At 41.0% G+C, this 21690-nt stretch overlaps 1 protein-coding gene across 1 annotated transcript; it reads left to right on the top strand.

The window, feature by feature from the left end:
• Positions 1 to 866: 866 nt before the first annotated feature.
• Positions 867 to 21019, top strand: LOC139541704 (GTPase IMAP family member 8-like). Its single transcript, XM_071346650.1, has 5 exons — positions 867 to 998; positions 2254 to 2343; positions 5248 to 5876; positions 12319 to 13079; positions 19386 to 21019. Exons 2-5 carry the CDS (start codon positions 2262 to 2264, stop codon positions 20452 to 20454), a joined length of 2541 nt encoding a protein of 846 aa, XP_071202751.1. The 5' UTR covers positions 867 to 998; positions 2254 to 2261; the 3' UTR covers positions 20455 to 21019.
• Positions 21020 to 21690: the final 671 nt, after the last annotated feature.

The raw sequence follows: 21690 nt of genomic DNA, 5'->3' as shown, positions 1-21690 counted from the left end.
GATTCAAGCTGAATATTGCCTATAATTGTGATTTCTGTGGAATGGAGTAGGAGATCATTTTCCATTTGTTTTTTGCCTGTATTTATAGTAGAATTTTTGGGATTGACATATAGAATTTTGTTAGAAAAAAATAGGACCGGTTGTACTATTTAATGGTTTTGATATAATGATTTATTTCGGAAATTCTGACATAGATAAAGATGTAGTATATTTAATTAAACTGCTAATAATACTAGGTCAATTTAATATTCACAAATGCAAATGGTCTAATTCAAAACCTAACTTTTTTCAATGTATAAATTAATTTTAAATAATATGGCACTACTTTAACTAAAATGAAAAACAAAAAGGCAATTAAAACTTGTTGTATTATCAATGAATGTGATTTGTTTGTTTAGGATTCCTGGCTATGTCAATAGTTTGTATGTATGCTTGTTTGCATGTGACTATTCCTCTTTTGTTTGTTGATATTTGTTAATATATATTTTTTTTTAATAAGAAAAAAAAAGAAAAAAAGGAAAGGGAACAAACAGATCTGGGACCAGACTAGGCAACTATAAAGTAACATTTTAAAATTCAATTTAATTTGTTATTTAATGTATAACAATTTTTGTGTCCAATGTGTCCAACACATTTCATCTTCCCCAAAGATGTGGCCTATCTTCTGATTCTGGCAAGCAGCCAAGGTTAAAAAGCTACACCCAATCAGAATTCAAACTCTGCCTATCCTGAGTAGAATCATGTTTACCTAGCAACACTCTCTCAATGGCTAGAAATGACTAATGACTAATTTCTGGGAAAATGAAACTTAACAGAATGTAAGGTGCAGCACATTGGGCGCTTTAGTTTTGCATGAGTTTTAGACCATTCCATTGGTCCTTAAGGTAAATCTCCACCCACCTGGGGCACCTGGCTCTGCAAAACCAGCAGGGCCACTGCTTCAGCTCTCTGTGACAACAGCAGACAACAATATACAGATCTGTGCAACCACAGTAAAAGTGAGTACTCAACTTAACTACCTTACTAATTAAATGTTGTACAACAATCTATGTTAAGTATTTGAATAACTGTAGCACAATATTAGGTAGACATTTTATTGATACCAGGTCTGTTCACATTTATGCATAAATAATCATACGATTACATCACTTAACATCAAAATGTCAAAACAGTTTAATCATGTAGCTGTTAACAATCACATTCTGCTATACAGTAGGTTTGTATTTATACACGTTTTAATATTGTAGAACAGTGAAAGGAGAAGCATGGTTAGACTTTTACCTGAAACATTTACCTTGTTTAGTGCAGAGATAGTGCAGTATACTGTACCTTGGTTAGTGCAGAGATAGTGCAGTAAACTGTATCTTGGTTAGTGCAGAGATAGTGCAGTATACTGTATCTTGTTTAGTGCAGAGATAGTGCAGTATACTGTACCTTGTTTAGTGCAGAGATAGTGCAGTATAATGTACCTTGTTTAGTGCAGAGATAGTGCAGAATACTGTATCTTGTTTAGTGCAGAGATAGTGCAGTATACTGTACCTTGGGTCAACACCCATCATATTGCAGGTTGTTGCTGTGAGGGACACACCTGCAGGTTTTTGTCAGTACCGACTAAGGTCACACTGCTTAGACGTTGCATGCATCAACCAATGGTTGACTGACAGATTGCTGAAACACATGATGTGGTTAGCTGATATGTAAAATACCTATCCAGGCGTTGTAAGATCTGGTGTCAGCAACGTCTGAGCAGAGGATCAGAGGAACACATGCTTTGTGTTCAGACACCTCCTGATTTACACATTAAGTACTGGTTTCAGTTATACTGATTCCACTTAATTATTGTCTGAACTCTTCCTGTCTGTCTACACAGTAGATGTGATGTTTGATGGTAATGGAACACGACCTCTAACTGGTTTATCTGGTCTTAACAGCAGCAGCCAGGAAACGGTAGAATAATAGCCATGTTTAGAATGTCATTTGATACGCCCCATATGAGTACATTATGTTCACCTGATGTAGGCTATGTTGTTTGGGAATGTACTGTGTTTATCCACAGTTATACCGCATATCATCACTATTTTTTTAGTTTATAGTTTAATCGTTTCTATTGTTTGAAAGTCAAATAGCTGAGAAAAAATTATTATCTGTAAAAGTAGGAACTTTGCAGAACACTGCATGAGTCACCAAAGAAATGTGGACTTTATATTTTGTAATGAGGTCATCGTCTGTTTCCATGTTTTTGATTGGCTGCAGTAGTAGAGATGGAACGAGGAAGAGGAAGGACTCTGAAGATTCTATTCCTGTTGACACTCTGTCTGCAAGACTTCACTGGTCAATGCCAAGGTACACACACACACACACACACACACACACACACACACACACACACACACACACACACACACACACACACACACACACACACACACACACACACACACACACACACACACACACACACACACACACACACACACACACATACACATACACACTTGTTTGTTTGTTTATTTGGATCCCATTGTCTTTTCCAGAGGCAGCACATAATTCTTCCTGGGGTCCACAAAAAAACACAAAACATGACAAGTAACAAAACACTGATAGACAAGGACAGTCACACAAATAAATAAATAAATAAATATATATACAGTGGGGAGAACAAGTATTTGATACACTGCCGATTTTGCAGGTTTTCCTACTTACAAAGCATGTAGAGGTCTGTAATTTTTATCATAGGTACACTTCAACTATGAGAGACGGAATCTAAAACAAAAATCCAGAAAATCACATTGTATGATTTTTAAGTAATTAATTTGCATTTTATTGCATGACATAAGTATTTGATACATCAGAAAAGCAGAACTTAATATTTGGTACAGAAACCTTTGTTTGCAATTACAGAGATCATACGTTTCCTGTAGGTCTTGACTAGGTTTGCACACACTGCAGCAGGGATTTTGGCCCACTCCTCCCTACAGATCTTCTCCAGATCCTTCAGGTTTCGGGGCTGTCGCTGGGCAATACGGACTTTCAGCTCCCTCCAAAGATTTTCTATTGGGTTCAGGTCTGGAGACTGGCTAGGCCACTCCAGGACCTTGAGATGCTTCTTACGGAGCCACTCCTTAGTTGCCATGGCTGTGTGCTTCGTGTCGTTGTCATGCTGGAAGACCCAGCCACGACCCATCTTCAATGCTCTTACTGAGGGAAGGAGGTTGTTGGCCAAGATCTCGCGATACATGGCCCCATCCATCCTCCCCTCAATACGGTGCAGTCGTCCTGTCCCCTTTGCAGAAAAGCATCCCCAAAGAATGATGTTTCCACCTCCATGCTTCACGGTTGGGATGGTGTTCTTGGGGTTGTACTCATACTTCTTCTTCCTCCAAACACGGCGAGTGGAGTTAGACCAAAAAGCTCTATTTTTGTCTCATCAGACCACATGACCTTCTCCCATTCCTCCTCTGGATCATCCAGATGGTCATTGGCAAACTTCAGACAGGCCTGGACATGCACTGGCTTAAGCAGGGGGACCTTGCGTGCGCTGCAGGATTTTAATCCATGACGGCGTAGTGTGTTACTAATGGTTTTCTTTGAGACTGTGGTCCCAGCTATCTTCAGGTCATTGACCAGGTCCTGCCGTGTAGTTCTGGGCTGATCCCTCACCTTCCTCATGATCATTGATGCCCCACGAGGTGAAATCTTGCATGGAGCCCCAGACCGAGGGTGATTGATCGTCATCTTGAACTTCTTCCATTTTCTAATAATTGCGCCAACAGTTGTTTCATTCTCACCAAGCTGCTTGCCTATTGTCCTGTAGCCCATCCCAGCCTTGTGCAGGTCTACAATTTTATCCCTGATGTCCTTACACAGCTCTCTGGTCTTGGCCATTGTGGAGAGGTTGGAATCTGTTTGATTGTGTGTGGACAGGTGTCTTTTATACAGGTAACGAGTTCAAACAGGTGCAGTTAATACAGGTAATGAGTGGAGAACAGGAGGGCTTCTTAAAGAAAAACGAACAGGTCTGTGAGAGCCGGAATTCTTACTGGTTGGTAGGTGATCAAATACTTATGTCATGCAATAAAATGCAAATTAATTATTTAAAAATCATACAATGTGATTTTCTGGATTTTTGTTTTAGATTCCGTCTCTCACAGTTGAAGTGTACCTATGATAAAAATTACAGACCTCTACATGCTTTGTAAGTAGGAAAACCTGCAAAATCGGCAGTGTATCAAATACTTGTTCTCCCCACTGTATATAATAATAATAATAATATTTATACAATACAATACAAAACATTTTTTGTTTGTTTGTGTATGTGTCCCTTCACATGTCCTGCCATTCCATGAGAAGTTGATTAATCTTATTTATTTGTTTAATGTTGGACTTGGGGACTGTGAAGAGACCTCTGGTGACATGTCTTGTTGGGTATATATGGGTGTATAAGCTGAATGTTATTTGACTATTTGACTAGAAGAGAAGCAGTTAATGTCTCGTCAACCCTTAACCAGGAAAGACACACACACACACACACACACACACACACACACACACACACACACACACACACACACACACACACACACACACACACACACACACACACACACACACACACACACACACACACACACACACACACACACACACACACACACACACACACACACACACATATATATACAGTATATACATGGACTTACATAGGGTTTTCAGTAGCCTTTTATCAAGACACCCACTATCAGTGTTAGCAGTTGATGTTACTCTTCAATAACACAGACCCCAAAGCAAATCAGCGGGAGAAAAATAGGTTTATTCAAAGAGGACAAATCATAGATGTTATGCTGAGAGGTAGATGTTCATTCTCCCCTGTCCTCAGATATTCTCTCCTTTTAGTGATTCTTTCCACAGAACAAAGGGACGGGATGTAGTTTTATTACGCAAGCCTAGCGTGTGGTTGACCAATCATAATTCCTTGCAATAAAACTGGGCCAATGGCCTATTTCAGGCTCAATGTCAAGACAAATTCCTCCCATGTCTCTGACCCATTGATCAATAATTTGCTTTTACAGAAAAAACACTATTTCCATTGATCGTTAGTACTCTATTGACTTTTAGTCCTCTTGACTTTTAGTCCTCTTGACCTTTAGTCCTCTTGACCTTTAGTCCTCTTGGTCTTTAGTCTTCTGCCTTGTGCATTTATCTTAAAATATTATTACAAAATCAATCATTTCTTGTCTGTTTCCACAGTTTCAGGGCAGCCCTCTAACCTGAGGATAGTTCTGCTGGGGAAGACTGGAGCAGGGAAGAGTGCAACAGGAAATACCATCCTGGGGACAGAGGTGTTTAAAGCGGAGGATTCTCCAGTGTCTGTGACTGCACAGAGTAAGAAACAGAGTGGAGTGGTGGATGGGAGGAAGATTGATGTCATCGACACCCCGGGGCTCTATGACACAACACTGTCTGAAGAAGAGATGAAAAGTGAAATAGTCAGGTGTATAGAACAGTCAGTCCCAGGACCCCACGCCTTCCTGCTGGTGATCAGACTGGGGAGGTTCACAGAGGAGGAGAGGAACACTGTGAAGTGGATCCAGGAGAACTTTGGAGAAGAAGCCTCAATGTACACCATAGTGCTTTTCACACATGGAGATCAACTGAAGGGAAAATCAGTGGAGGAGTTTCTGGCTGAGAGCAAAGAGTTACGGAAACTCATCAATATCTGTGGGGGCAGATATCACTCCCTAAATAATGACAAGAGAAAACACAACACTCAGGTCCCAGAGCTGCTGAAGAAAATAGAGGAGATGGTGGAGAAGAATGAAGGAAAACCCTACACCAATGAGATGTACCAGGAGGCCCAGAGGAAGATCGAAGAAGAGAAGGAGAGGAAGAGACAGGAAAATGAGAAGAGAGAGAGAGAGAGGAGACAGGAAGAGGAAGAAAGAATAAGAAGAGAAGAGAAATTGAATGACTGCAAGTGGTCAGCACTTGCCAGTACGGCTGCATTGGGGTTGGGAGCCATGTACAGCTCTCCATTGTCTTTAGCAGCAGGGGCTGTGTTCGCCGCTGTTAAAGGTTATGAATGCATGGGCACCTATTTCACCTCAGGTAGTTCCAACTCAGAAGACAGGAAGGAATAAGATTTCCACATCCACCATCTCAGATTAAGATGAATTATTGTGTTATATAATATAAAATTAAGATGAATTATTGTGTTATATCATATAATTGTAATTTGATCTCTGAGAAATTAAGCTAATTTATTGTGGCCAAATTTGACATTTTAATTAACAGGATTCATATACTATTCAATAAATATAGTACCCAACATCTGATCTGGATCCAATTTTTCCTCAACAATGATTAAGAACAAAGAATGGTCAAAAGCCTCAGATCAGATGTTGGCTATTATTTCACACTAATGCCTTGTTATCTGGAGGGTGGCCATATGCATCTCCCCAATGGTCCAAATGTGGAATCCGTAACCATGCCGATATCATGGACAGTAATGGTTTGAGAACATTCCAAGATTTGGAAGATACATACACATTACCAGATACATATACATTACCAGATACATACACATTACCAGGTACATACACATTACCAGATACATACACATTACCAGATACATACACATTACCAGATACATACACATTACCAGATACATACACATTACCAGATACATACACATTACCAGATACATACACATTACCAGATATATACACATTACCAGATACATATACATTACCAGATACATACACATTACCAGATACATATACATTACCAGATACATACACATTACCAGATACATACACATTACCAGATACATACACATTACCAGGTACACACACATTACCAGATACATACACATTACCAGATACATACACATTACCAGATATATACACATTACCAGATACATACACATTACCAGATACATACACATTACCAGGTACATACACATTACCAGATACATACACATTACCAGATACATACACATTACCAGATACATACACATTACCAGATACATACACATTACCAGATACATACACATTACCAGATACATACACATTACCAGATACATAAACATTACCAGGTAACTCTTGTTGTTTATATTTACAACTCAGGTCAGGTATGTTAGCCTATAGTGTCCCTTGGGAAACCCAACTACCAAACCATCCAATGATGGGATTTATAAATAAATGATCTGGGCTCCTGAAAGGACTGATCTCTATAACATACATGCTATATATGCTAACTTCTGTAAAGTGGTAAAACATTTTAAACAACTCCACCGCCTTGTTGTCCCAGCAGGGTTTCAAAGCCTCTGGTCGCATACTAGAATACATTTACATGTGTGGTACTTTAATAACCATTTATCTTCAGCTGGACAATTATTAGAAAGGATCATCTCTGAAAATGCATATCATTCTACTAGAGTCCTCTAGTCACATGACCTTGTAGAGAACGATGCACTAACAGACTCACAGACTGTATCTTCATTTCCCCATTTGATGTCTATGATGTACTATGTGCTATGATAAAGAGTGTAAATATATATATCCATAGCTGATTCACGTAATCCCTTCTTACTCTGCACCACTTATCAGAGAACCATTGACCTATATATTATAACTTGACAGTTGTTTCTGGTGTTGTCCCTAATATCTGTAAAGCAGGACATGTCCTCCCCCTACATAAAGGAGGAGATCTTTCTGACTTAAATAACTACCGTACAATTTGCCAATTATCTTGCCTTTCCAAAGTTCTAGAATCCCTGGCCAACTGTCAACTACGAACTTTTTAAACTTCCCACTCTATTCTTAATGTGAACCAATCAGGTTTTAGAATCCCATCTATTCTTAATGTGAACCAATCAGGTGTTAGACCTGGACAGAGCAGGTTCAGCTGCTACTCTTGTTTTAGATGTTCAATTACTTTGATCAGAAACATGATAAAGACTTGGACGCTGTTGACCATCACACTCATTTAAAGGTTGACTGAAATAAGCCTGGATCAGGCTTGTTGAAAGTGGTTTGAGAATGATCTGTCAGACAGGACTCAATGTGTGATTTCTGATGGTGTCATGTCCAGTTTCCTGCTACTGGAACCTGTTCTCTTTACTACTAATATAAATAATATTGGTTCATCTGTTATAACTTGTAATATTCATCTGTATGCAAAGTGGACTTCTGTTTTAGGACTAGATCTTGCCTCTCCCTAAATAGCAGGAAGCTATTTTTCCTGACAGTTCTTGACTATGGTGACACCATTTATCAGATTGCAGCAGCCACTACTCTTAAACCTTTGGCTGCAGTCTACCATAGTGCCCTTCACAGGTGACAGGTTTAATACTCACCACTGCATCCTGTATTAAAAGGTTGGCTGGTCCACATTAAAGTCCCGTAGATCTCTTCATTCCTCCCTTTTTGTTTACAAAGCTCTACTACAGCAGCTTCCAACGTACCTAACTGTGTTACTAATGTATGAAGGAATGAGCTACCAAAGCCGCTCGTAAGATTAGTTAACTCTTGAGGTTCCTCTGGTCTCCACCAATTTAGGTAAATCCTCCTTTAGTTTTATTGCCCCCATTGTTGGAATAACCTACAACATTCCTTGCATCTTGTTTCTCTGGAGACTCAAAGCCCCAACAGCCAAACCCCCTGACCCGGATGACGCTGGGCCAATTGTGCACCGCCCTATGGGACTCCTGATCACGGCCAGTTGTGATACAGCCTGGTATCAAACCCGGGTCTGTAGTGATGCCTCTACCACTGCAGTAAAATACTTTTGACCGCTGCGCAACTTGGGAGGCGGATTTCAGTTGTTTCGATTGATTGCGGTGGTTTATTTGTTGAAATTGTGGCATTGAGGTTGTGGTGTTGAGGGAATGGTGTTGAGGGAATGGTGTTGAGGGAAGGGTGTTGTGGGAATGGTGTTGTGGGAATGGTGTTGAGGTTATGGTGTTGAGGGAATGGTGTTGAGGTTGTGGCGTTGAGGTTGTGGCGTTGATGTTGTGCCTTGTGCTTATTTATATTGTTGCTGTTCTATTTGCAATGTTAGTTTTTCTTCCTGTTTGGGAGAAAATGTTTGTATTCAGAGCACCATTGGGAATGAGACCCTGGTCTCAATTGGGCTACACTCAATAAATATGGGTGCTGGTGGTATGCCTGAAGGCATGGCTGGTGGTCCCCGGTGCTGGTGGTATGCCCGAAGGCATGACTGGTGGATTCCCCCGTGCTGGTGGTATGCCTGAAGGCATGGCTGGTGGATTCCCCGGTGCTGGTGGTATGCCTGTGGGTTCTGACTCTTATGTAGGTGTCATAACCAGCCATAAAATAACTACATCGGTAGGTTCTGTGGGTTTTGACTCTTATGTAGGTGTCATAACCAGCCATAAAATAACTACAGTGGTCGGTTCTGTGGGTTGGACTCTTATGTAGGTGTCACAACCAGCCATAAAATAACTACAGTGGTAGGTTCTGTGGGTTTTGACTCTTATGTAGGTGTCATAACCAACCATAAAATAACTACAGTGGTAGGTTCCGTGGGTTTTGTCTCTTATGTAGGTGTCATAACCAGCCATAAAAATAATGTAAGATATGTCACAACAGGTCTACATATATGTATCATGACAGTGTTGTGACCATCTTATGACAAGTTATGACACATTATGTCAGCTGTTATGACATATGATATAGTTATGACTGTGTCATAACATGTTATGATGCTGGGTGTCAAGTAAAGTGGAACCATTTTAAGTGTTTCTAAAATCTATGGGACAAATGAATGGTGGAAAAACGATTGGAACCATTTCCCTGTTTGACAGCTAGGCTTTATGGGTAATATGACTCATGCTGTGGTACTCTATGGAGTTGGAAAGAGCAGAAACAGATCTGGGACCAGGTTAGGCAACTATAAAGTTACAACTACAGTATAAAGTTACATTTCAAAATGCAGTTTTATATGTTATTACATTTGTAACCTTTATTTGTGTCCCATGTGCCCAACACATTTCATCACCCAAAGATGTGGCCTATCTTCTGATTCTGGCATGTAGCCAAGGTTAAAGTTAAAAAGCAACTTCCAATCAGAATTCAGACCCTACCTGTCCTGAGTAGAATAATATTTGCCTAGCAGCACTCTCTCATTGGCTAGAAGTGATTTGTTGCTGGGAAAATGAAACTTAACAGAATGTAAGGTGCATTAGTTTTGCATGAGTTTTAGACCATTCCATTGGCCGAGGTAAATATCCACCCACTTGGGGCATCTGGCTATGCAAAACCAGCAGGACCACTGCTTCAGCTCTCTGTGACAACAGCAGACAACAATATACAGATCCGTGCAACCACACTAAAAGTGAGTATTCAACTTAACTACCTCACTAATTAAATGTTGTACAACAATCTACTCTACAGTATTTGAATAACTGTAGCACAATATTAAGTAGACCTTTTATTGATACCAGATCTGTTAACATTTATGCATAAAAAATCATGTGATTACATTACTTATCATCAAAATGTCAAAACAGTAAAATCTTGTAGCTGTTAACAATCACATTATGCTATGTGTGTGTATTCAAACACGTTTTAAAATTATAGAACAGTAAAAGGAGAAACATGGTTAGACTTTAACCTGAAACATTTACCTTGTTTAGTGCAGAGATAGTGCAGTATACTGTACCTTGTTTAGTGCAGAGATAGTGCAGTATACTGTACCTTGTTTAGTGCAGAGATAGTGCAGTATACTGTACCTTGTTTAGTGCAGAGATAGTGCAGTATACTGTATCTTGTTTAGTGCAGAAATAGTGCAGTATGCTGTACCTTGTTTAGTGCAGAGATAGTGCAGTATACTGTACCTTGTTTAGTGCAGAGATAGTGCAGTATACTGTACCTTGTTTAGTGCAGAGATAGTGCAGTATACTGTACCTTGTTTAGTGCAGAGATAGTGCAGTATACTGTACCTTGTTTAGTGCAGAGATAGTGCAGTATACTGTACCTTGTTTAGTGCAGAGATAGTGCAGTATACTGTACCTTGTTTAGTGCAGAGATAGTGCAGTATACTGTACCTTGTTTAGTGCAGAGATAGTGCAGTATACTGTACCTTGTTTAGTGCAGAGATAGTGCAGTATACTGTACCTTGTTTAGTGCAGAGATAGTGCAGTACACTGTACCTTGTTTAGTGCAGAGATAGTGCAGTACACTGTATCTTGTTTAGTGTAGAGATAGTGTAGTATACTGTACCTTGTTTAGTGCAGAGATAGTGCAGTATACTGTACCTTGTTTAGTGCAGAGATAGTGCAGTATACTGTACCTTGTTTAGTGCAGAGATAGTGCAGTATACTGTATCTTGTTTAGTGCAGAGATAGTGCAGTATACTGTATCTTGTTCAAGGGGGTCGATCTTGGGTCAACACCCATCTTATAGCAGGTTGTTGCTGTGAAGGACACACCTGCAGGTTTTTATCAGTACTGACTAAGGTCACGCTGCTTAGACGTTGCATGCATCAACCAATGGTTGACTGACAGATTGCTGAATCACATGATGTGGTTAGCTGATATGTAAAATACCTATCCAGGTGTTGTAAGATCTGGCGTCAGCAACGTCTGAGCAGAGGAACAGAGGAACACATGCTTTGTGTTCAGACATCTCCTGATTTACACATTAAGTACTGGTTTCAGTTCATCTGATTCCACTTAATTATTGTCTGAACTCTTCCTGTCTGTCTACACAGTAGATGTGCTGTTTGATGTTAATGGAACACGACCTCTAACTGGTCTATCTGGTCTTAACAGCAGCAGCCAGGCAACAGTAGAATAGTAGCCATGTTTAGAATGTCATTTGAAACGCCCTATATGAGTACATTATGTACATCCTATCTTAGGGAATGTACTGTGTTTCACAACAGTCGTATAGCATATCGTTACTCTTTTTATAGTTTATAGTTTATAGTTTTTATTGTTTAAAAGTCAAATAGCTGAAAAAATCAATAATTTAGTCTTTCCTCATCTGTGAACGTTAGAACTTGGCCAAACGCTTTGGATGAGTCACTGAAGAAATGTGGACTTTGTATTTTGTAATGAGGTCATTGTCTGTTTCCATGTGTTTGATTGGCTGCAGTAGTAGAGATGGAACAAGGAACAGGAGGGACTCTGAATATTCTGTTCCTGTTGACACTCTGTCTGCAAGACTTCACTGGTCAATGCCAAGGTACACACACACACATACTCTGCATGAACACACACATAGTGTCTTGATACATGGCTACTGAAAACGATCAACCTTTTGTCTGTTTCCAGTTTCAGGGCAGCCTTCTAACCTGAGAATTGTTCTGGTGGGGAAGACTGGATCAGGGAAGAGTACAACAGGAAACACAATCCTGGGTAAAAAGGTGTTTAAAGTGGAGGCTTCTCCAGAGTCTGTGACTGCACAGAGTGAGAAACAGAGTGGAGTGGTGGATGGGAGGAAGATTGATGTCATCGACACCCCGGGGCTCTATGACACAACAATGTCTCAAGAAGAGATGAAAAGTGAAATAGAAAAGGCCATCTACATGTCAGTCCCAGGACCCCATGTGTTCCTGCTGGTGATCAGACTGGGGAGGTTCACAGAGGAGGAGCAGAACACTGTGAAGTGGATCCAGGAGAACTTTGGAGAAGATGCCTCAATGTACACCATCATTCTGTTTACACATGGTGATCAACTGAAGGGCAAAACAGTCAAAGGGTTTCTGGCTCAGAGCAAAGCGCTACGGAGACTCATCAATATGTGTGGGGGCAGATATCACTCCCTAATCAATGACAAGAGAAGAGACAACACTCAGGTTAGAGAGCTGCTGGAGAAGATCGAGGAGATGGTGGTGGAGGACAATGGAGGAGAACACTACACCAATGCTGACTATGAAGCGGCTCAGAGAAAGATCATAGAGGAGAATATGTATAACTGTAAACTGGCAGCGTATGGCGGTCTAGCCACAGCAGGACTAGGGATGTTGTTTGCTTCACCAGTATTGGTGGCAGCAGGTGTAGCTGTAGGTGTCAGCCAAGGGTTTGAATGCACTAAGGAGATGCTAGGCTTTTAAAACACCAGGGGTACGTTCAGTTGGTCTTAACGTTTTGCTACGTATGGCAACGGTACTTACTGAATGATATGACAGTTCTTTCAAAACATTTGCAATGTTATAGATATGCTAGCCGTGTGGCAGGATGGCCCTAGCAGGGTGTGAACGTGGAAAATGTTAACAAAACACTCCTGCTGCACTGTACACAATCACCCTCTCATCACCTATAGTTACAATGTTCCTGAACTCAAATCATGACCGTTTTTGAAAGCAGCCCAGGTGTTGACCATGTTTATCTTAGTGCATGTATTTACTGTGGATATATAGTATTGTCATGTCTTTACTATGGATTAAATGATATGACATGCTATTTTATCAAATCAATTCTCTGTAATTAATTTTACCTGATTAAACTAATCATGTTATTGGTAATTAACTAGGAAGTCAGGGCACCACGGAAGAATGTTTATAGAGCTGTTGTCTTCCTAATAAACTCTTAAAGACCTGGTAATCTTTTATATCAATAGCAGTCAATTATTAATCGTCACCTTATTCAGTCTCATCTGAACGTCGTAAACTTATTTGTTATCTTCCCGAACCCTGGCTAACAAGTTGAATCTGCAATACAACATGTGGTTTGATTATTTATTTACTAAATACCTAAATAGTCACACAGAACGACATATACACAGGATGGATCATACATTGATTACTAATTATGTCATAAAAGAAAACGTCCCAAGCGGATGAATCCGATATGACGGCTAGTTACACAAAGGAAGGGGGTTGGGTTTGAATGAAAGTGCGGGAAGACTGAGGAACAAAAGTATTGGGTCTCTATCAGACCTTTATGCTATCATAAATACAGAATCTTATGCATTCTAAATAACCGCCCATTCGGAAAAGGAAAATGCAAGAAATATATTTTCTCTGAGCTGTGCTTCGATAGTTTGGTCGAAGATGGAAGGCTGGGTTGCCCAGCAGAGATCTCCCTTGTCCTTTGAAGAGTATTTCTGGGCGGATACGTTGTAGTCGTTCGTCTGGTGGTAGAACGGATACGAAGTAGTACCCTGTCGTTCCTTAGAGATTCTCCGTCTCTTCCCAGGCCACGCACGTCCACAGCTGTAGTTCCCTGTCGTTCCTTAGAGATTCTCCGTCCCTTCCCAGGCCACGCACGTCCACAGCTGTAGTACCCTGTCGTTCCTTAGAGATTCTCCGTCCCTTCCCAGGCCACGCACGTCCACAGCTGTAGTACCCTGTCGTTCCTTAGAGATTCTCCGTCCCTTCCCAGGCCACGCACGTCCACAGCTGTAGTACCCTGTCGTTCCTTAGAGATTCTCCGTCCCTTCCCAGGCCACGCACGTCCACAGCTGTAGTACCCTGTCGTTCCTTAGAGATTCTCCGTCCATTCCCAGGCCACGCACGTCCACAGCTGCTGCTGATAACTCGACGGCCAGGATGTATCACTTCTTTAGTGAACATAAGTCCCCCCTTGTTGGGTTCGATCTTGCTATTAACCTGCACGTTGCAAACCAACATAAAAATGACCGTGGGTTGTCCTGGTTGTGGACCATCGTTGTGGTCCCCCTCTGGTGGTTGACCCGGGTAGGGTTTATGCGAATGAAGCAGGCCGCTCCAAGGCTGGGCAGCGGATGTCCGGATTGGGATCGTCGTTCCGGACCCATCGTCTGGTCGTCCAGACTGGAAGATCTGGGCAGTAACTTAGGCAGATGTTAAATAAAGGTGAAATAAAAAATACAATGATAAAAAAGTACACACCCCTGTGGGGCCCGTGTTGAGGATCAGCGTGCTAGACGTGTTGTTGCCTACCCTTAACACCTGGGGGCGGCCCTTCAGGAAGTCCAGGATCCAGTTGCAGAGGGAAGTATGTTGTCCCAGGGTCCTTAGTTTAATGATGAGCTTTGTGGACACTATGGTGTTGAACGCTGAGCTGTAGTCAATGAACAGCATTCTCACATAGGTGTTCATTTTGTCCAGGTGGGAAAGGGCAGTGTGGAGTGCGATTGAGATTGCGTCGTCTGTGGATCTGTCGGGGCGGTATGTGAATTGGAGCGGGTGTAGGGTTTCCTGGAGGATGCTGTTGATATGAGTCAGCCTTTCAAAGCACTTCATGGCTACCGAAGTGAGTGATATGGGGCGTTCATCATTTAGGCAGGTTACCTTCGCTTCCTTGGGCACTGGGTGCATACACGTCTTATCTTTATATATATTAAATTATTGGTAACACTTTACTTGACACCCAGCGTCATAACATGTTATGAGACGGTTATAACCATTTTTTTTTTTTATTGATCCTTTATTTAACTAGGCAAGTCAGTTAAGAACAAATTCTTATTTACATTGAAGGCCTACACCGGCCAAACCCGGATAACGATAGGCCAATTGTGTGCCGCCCTATGGGACTCCCAATCACGGCCGGTTGTGTTCCAGCCTGGAATCGAACCAGGGTGTCTGTAGTCTGCACCTGACAATAATGGGCTACTCTCCCTTTTTATTTACCTGTCACTCTCCTGTCATGTCTCTGATATGAGCTGAGACGGCAAGGAAGGAATCCATAGGACTCAATATGATCGATATGACAACAGCCAGTGAAAGTTCAGGGCACCAAATTCAAAACAACAGAAATCTCATAATTAAAATTCCTCAAAAATACAAGTTTCTTATACCGTTTTAAAGGTAATCTTGTTGTTAATCCAACCACAGTGTCCGATTTCAAATAGGCTTTACAGCGAAAGCACCACAAACAATTATGTTAGGTCAGAGCCAAGCCGCAGAAAAACAGCCATTTTTCCAGCCAAAGAGAGGAGTCACAAAAAGCACAAATAGAGATAAAATGAATCACTAACCTTTGATGATCTTCATCAGATGACACTCATAGGACTTCATGTTACACAATACATGTATGTTTTGTTTGATAAAGTTCATATTTATATCAAAACATCTGAGTTTACATTGGCGCATTATGTTCAGTAGTTCCAAAAACATCCGGTGATTTGGCAGAGAGCCACATCAATTTACAGAAATACTCATCATAAATGTTGATGAAAATACAAGTGTTATACATGGATCTTTAGATACACTTCTCCTTAATGCAACCGCTGTGTCAGATTTCAAAAAAGCTTTACGGAAAAAGCAAACCATGCAATAATCTGAGAACGGCGCTCAGAAAACAAATACTTATATCCGCCATGTTGGAGTCAACAGAAATCAGAAATAACATTATAAATATTCACTTACCTTTGATGATCTTCATCAGAATGCACTCCCAGGAATCCCAGTTCCACCATAAATGATTTGTTCGATAAAGTTCATCATTTATGTCCAAATAGCTTCTTTTGTTAGGGCGTTTAGTACACAAATAACGTTCCAACCGGAGAATTCATATGTCTGTAGAAAAGCAAAGGAACGCAGCTCCCTCTCATGTGAAATGCGCGTGACCAGCGCGTGGCTCTCTGCCAGCCCTCTGACTCATTCCCCTCTCATTCGGCCTCACTTCACAGTAGAAGCCTCAAACAAGTTTCTAAAGACTGTTGACATCTAGTGGAAGCCTTAGGAAGTGCAACATAACCAATATCCCACTGTATCTTTAATAGGGGCTGAGTTGAAAACCTACAAGCCTCAGATTTCCCACTTCCTGTTTGGATTTTTTCTCAGGTTTTTGCCTGAGTTCTGTTATAATCACAGACATCATTCAAACAGTTTTAGAAAGAAGTGTTTTCTATCCAATACTACTAATAATATGCATATATTAGCAACTGGGACTGAGGAGAAGGCAGTTTACTCTGGGCACCTTATTCATCCAAGCTACTCAATACTGCCCCCAGCCATAAGAAGTTAAGAGCTGCATAACCAAGACCAAATTTGTGCGCTAGAAGAACCATCCTCACATTTATATTAAATGCCCTATCTCCCCTGGAGCACTCCTGCAACCTGGAGGAAAGTGTGAACTCTCCTCCTAAATGCATCACGATCACCTTCAGTGTGCACATTCTATCCTAACAGAATCCCTGGTTGGTGGGGTCTATGGTGATTTTCAGTCCAGTGTTCAGACACTTAGGGCAAATCAAATCACGTACAAGTTGGTTTATTTGTGACGTGGATTAAAAGCAACTGTTGGCTGGCTGCTGTCTGGTTGATCGTTGCTATCTGTCATCTTCATCTCAACTAATTTGTGACGCGCTGCTGCCTGCTACCTCCTTTTCCTCCTCTACCTGTACTACCACTGTCTCGATCGGCTGATCAGGCAAATGTTTTCTTTCATTCACTGCTTTTCTCGTATTGGCTTACTGAGATCGCCTATTTTTATTCACATACTGTCGGTATATTCTTGTAGATTTTCTCATTTTGTCTCTCTTTACGTGGATTCTTTGCGGGAGATATTTTCAAACAAGAAAGTGCTGCGCAGGACGCGAAGCATTTTAACAAACACTAAACAGGAAACAACCACCCACAAACACAGGTGGGAACAGGCTACCTAAGTATGATTCTCAATCAGAGACAACAATAGACAGCTGCCTCTGATTGAGAACCACACACTGCAAAACACAAAGAAATAGACAACATAGAACACCAGACATAGAATTCCCACCCAAACTCACGCCCTGACCAACCAAAATAGAGACATAAAAAGGATCTCTACGGTCAGGGCGTGACACTACATGAAACATGCTAACAAAAACTAAATGTATGCAGTTGACGGAGTTGGGATACAAATACACAAATCAAGTATTTATATACATTCTTGTCGATTTATTTGTACATTTTATGGAAGTTGCAAAATATCCCCAAATCTGAAAATTGACAGATGGAAGCAAAATCTAAATGTTTGCCTGTGGTGCCTGGCCTTAATATGTCATAACAGCTGACATAACTTGTCATAACCTGTCATAATATGGTCATAAGACTGTCATGATACATATATTTAGACCTGTTGTGACATATCTTACATTATTTTATGGCTGGTTATGACACCTACATATGTGAAAAATGAAAGGTGGAAAAATGAATGGAACCATTTCCCTCTTTGACAGCTAGGTTTTATGGGTAATATGACTCATGCTGTGGTACTCTATGTATAAAGTTACAACAACAGTTACATTTCAAAATGCAGTTTTATTTGTTGTCATTTTATCCAAAGATGTGGCCTATCTTATGATTCTGGCAAGCAGCCAAGGTTGAACGTCGATACCCAATCAAAATTCAGTTTTTGACTATCCTGAGTAGAATAACGTTTGCCCAGCAACATTCTCTCATTGGCTAGAATTGAGTACGTGCTGGGAAAATGAAACTTAACAGAATGTAAGCTGCAGCACAATGGTATTGTAAGGTGCAGCACTTTAGTTTTGCATGAGTTTTAGACCATTCCGTTGGTCCTTAAGGTAAATCTCCACCCACCTGTGGCACCTGGCTCTGTAAAACCAGCAGGACCACTGCTTCAGCTCTCTGTGACAACAGCAGACAACAATATACAGATCTGTGCAACCACAGTAAAAGTGAGTATTCAACTTAACTACCTTAGTAATTAAATGTTGTACAACAATCTACTTAAAGTATTTGAATAACTGTTGCACAATATTAAGTAGACATTTTATTGATAACATGTCTGTTAATATTTATGTGTAAATAATCATAATCATCATAATCAATCAATCATCATCAATCAATAATCATAAATAATCATATTTATGTGTAAATACAGATTGCTGAAACACATGATGTGGTTAGCTGATATGTAAAATACCTATCCAGGCGTTGTAAGATCTGGTGTCAGCAACGTCTGAGCAGAGGATCAGAGGAACACATGCTTTGTGTTCAGACACCTCCTGATTTACACATTAAGTACTGGTTTCAGTTATACTGATTCCACTTAATTATTGTCTGAACTCTTCCTGTCTGTCTACACAGTAGATGTGATGTTTGATGGTAATGGGACACCACCTCTAACTGGTCTATCTGGTCTTAACAGCAGCAGCCAGGCAACGGTAGAATAATAACCATGTTTAGAATGTCATTTGATACGCCCCATATGAGTACATTATGTTCACCTGATGTAGACTACTTTGTTAGGGAATGTAATTTTTCTTACAACAGTTATACCACATAACATTACTCTTTTTATAGTTTGTAGTTTAATAGTTTTTATCAGTTGAAAGTCAAATAGCTGAGAAAAATATATAATTTAGTTTATTCTCATCTGTAAACATTGGAACTCTGCCAAACACTCTCAGATGAGTCATTGAAGAAATGTGGACTTTGTATTTTGTAAGGAGGTCATCGTCTGTTTCCATGTTTTTGACTGGCTGCAGTAGTAGTAATGGCACGAGGAAGAGGAAGGACTCTGAGGATTATGTTCCTGTTGACACTCTGGCTGCAAGACTTTACTGGTCAATGACAAGGTACGCACACACACACACACACACACAGTGTTCAGAAGCCTTTTATCAAGACACTATCAACTCAAGCACTTCTTGTCTGTTTCCAGTTTCAGGGCAGCTCTCTGACCTGAGGATAGTTCTGGTGGGGAAGACTGGATCAGGGAAGAGTGCAACAGGAAACACCATCCTGGGGAGGGAGGGGTTTAAAGAAGACTCCTCCCCTGAGTCTGTTACCTCACACTGTATGAAGCAGAGTGGAGTGGTGGCTGGAAAGAAGATTAATGTGATTGACACACCAGGACTCTTTGACACAAAATTTACTGATACAGAAATGAAAAGTGAAATAGAAAAGGCCATCTACATGTCAGTCCCAGGACCCCATGTGTTCCTGCTGGTGATCAGACTGGGGGTAAGGTTCACAGAGGAGGAGCAGAACACTGTTAAGTGGATCCAGGAGAACTTTGGAGAAGAAGCCTCAATGTACACCATCTTGCTGTTCACACATGGAGATCAACTGAAGGGAAAATCAGTGGAGGAGTTTCTGGCTGAGAGCAAAGAGCTACGGAAACTCATCAATATCTGTGGGGGCAGATATCACTCCCTAAATAATGACAAGAGAAGAGACAACACTCAGGTTACAGAGCTGCTGAAGAAGATAGAGGAGATGGTGAAGAAGAATGGAGGAAAACACTACACCAATGAGATGTACCAGGAGGCCCAGATGAAGATCGAAGAAGAGGAGGAGAGGAAGAAACAGGAAGAGGATAAGAGAGAGAAAGAGAGGCAACAGAAGGAGAGAGAAAGGATCAAAAGAGAAGAAATATTGTCTCGATGCAAGATATCAGCATTGGTCAGTTCGGCCGTATTGGGGTGGGGATACAAATTCTCCTCTCCATTGTGGTTAGCAGCAGGGTCTGTATCAGCCATTTTTGAAGGTTATCAATGCATGGACGCCTATTTCAATTGGGGCGGTTCTGACTCAAAAGAGCACGAGGAATAGGACTTCACCATCTCAGATTGTTCTGAAGTTAAGATTAGTTTTCAAGCTATTTTTTGGGGGGGGTGGAAATATAATTTGATCACTGAGAAATTAAGCTAATTGACTGCACACAAATTGGCTATTTTAATTGATAAGATATTCAATAAATATACACTATATATACAAAAGTATGTGGACACGCCTTCAAATTAGTGGTTTTGGCTATTTCAGCCACACCCATTGCTGACAGATTTATAAAAATGAGCACACAGCCATGCAATCTCCATAGACAAATATTGGCAGTAGAATGGCCTTACTGAAGAGCTCAGTGACTTTCAACATGGCACCGTCATAGGATGACACCTTTCCAACAAGTCAGTTCTTGAAATTTCGGCCCTGCTTGAGCTGCCCTGGTCAACTGTAAGTGCTGTTATTGTGAAGTACAAACGTCTAGGAGCAACAACAGTTGAGCCGCGTCTCTGTCCTCGGTTGCTCATCTCTGTCCGTCTCTGTCCTCGGTTGCTCATCTCTGTCCGTCTCTGTCCTCGGTTGCTCGTCTCTGTCCTCGGTTGCTCATCTCTGTCCGTCTCTGTCCTCGGTTGCTCATCTCTGTCCGTCTCTGTCCTCGGTTGCTCGTCTCTGTCCTCGGTTGCTCATCTCTGTCCGTCTCTGTCCTCGGTTGCTCGTCTCTGTCCTCGGTTGCTCGTCTCTGTCCTCGGTTGCAACACTCATTACCGAGTTCCAAACGGCCTCTGGAAGCAACGTCAGCACAGGAGCTGTTCGTCGGGAACTTCATGAAATAGGTTTCCATGGGCGAGCATCCGTACACAAGCCTAACATCACCATACGCAAAGCGTCGGCTGGAGTGGTGTAAAGCTCGCCGCCATTGCACTCTGGAGCAGTGGAAACACGTTCTCTGGAGTGTTGAATCAAGCTTCACCATCTGGTAGTCCGACAGATGAATCTGGGTTTGGCGGATGCCAGGAGAACACTACCTGCCCACATTCTGTTTGAATTTTGTTTGTTTCCATTCCTGTCATAACATTCTTTATCTGACCTGGACTTTACTTGCATAAAAATGTTGGATGTGAAATGGAAGGAATTCGCGTCTCGACATCAACAAAGTTACAGTAACCTATAATCACAAAACATTAAAAATATTCATATCATGTGTAATAGTACAGTATAAACACCATTAATCATATAAACTTTATAAGTCTAAAAACACTATTCTTTACATCTGCCAAGAGAAACAGA

The sequence above is a fragment of the Salvelinus alpinus genome, chromosome 2, assembly GCF_045679555.1.
Source record: "Salvelinus alpinus chromosome 2, SLU_Salpinus.1, whole genome shotgun sequence".
Lineage (NCBI taxonomy): Eukaryota > Metazoa > Chordata > Actinopteri > Salmoniformes > Salmonidae > Salvelinus > Salvelinus alpinus.
This window is presented reverse-complemented; position numbering and strand designations above follow the sequence as displayed.

What these genes read in the sequence shown, in the direction of transcription:
- LOC139541704 (XM_071346650.1), top strand. Translation starts at nt 2,262, where the DNA reads ATGGAACGAGGAAGAGGAAGGACTCTGAAGATTCTATTCCTGTTGACA. An exon ending in CTTCACTGGTCAATGCCAAG is followed by an intron (nt 2,344 to 5,247) that starts GTACACACACAC and finishes CTGTTTCCACAG; the next exon opens with TTTCAGGGCAGCCCTCTAAC. An exon ending in AGAGGAAGATCGAAGAAGAG is followed by an intron (nt 5,877 to 12,318) that starts AAGGAGAGGAAG and finishes CAGCCTTCTAAC; the next exon opens with CTGAGAATTGTTCTGGTGGG.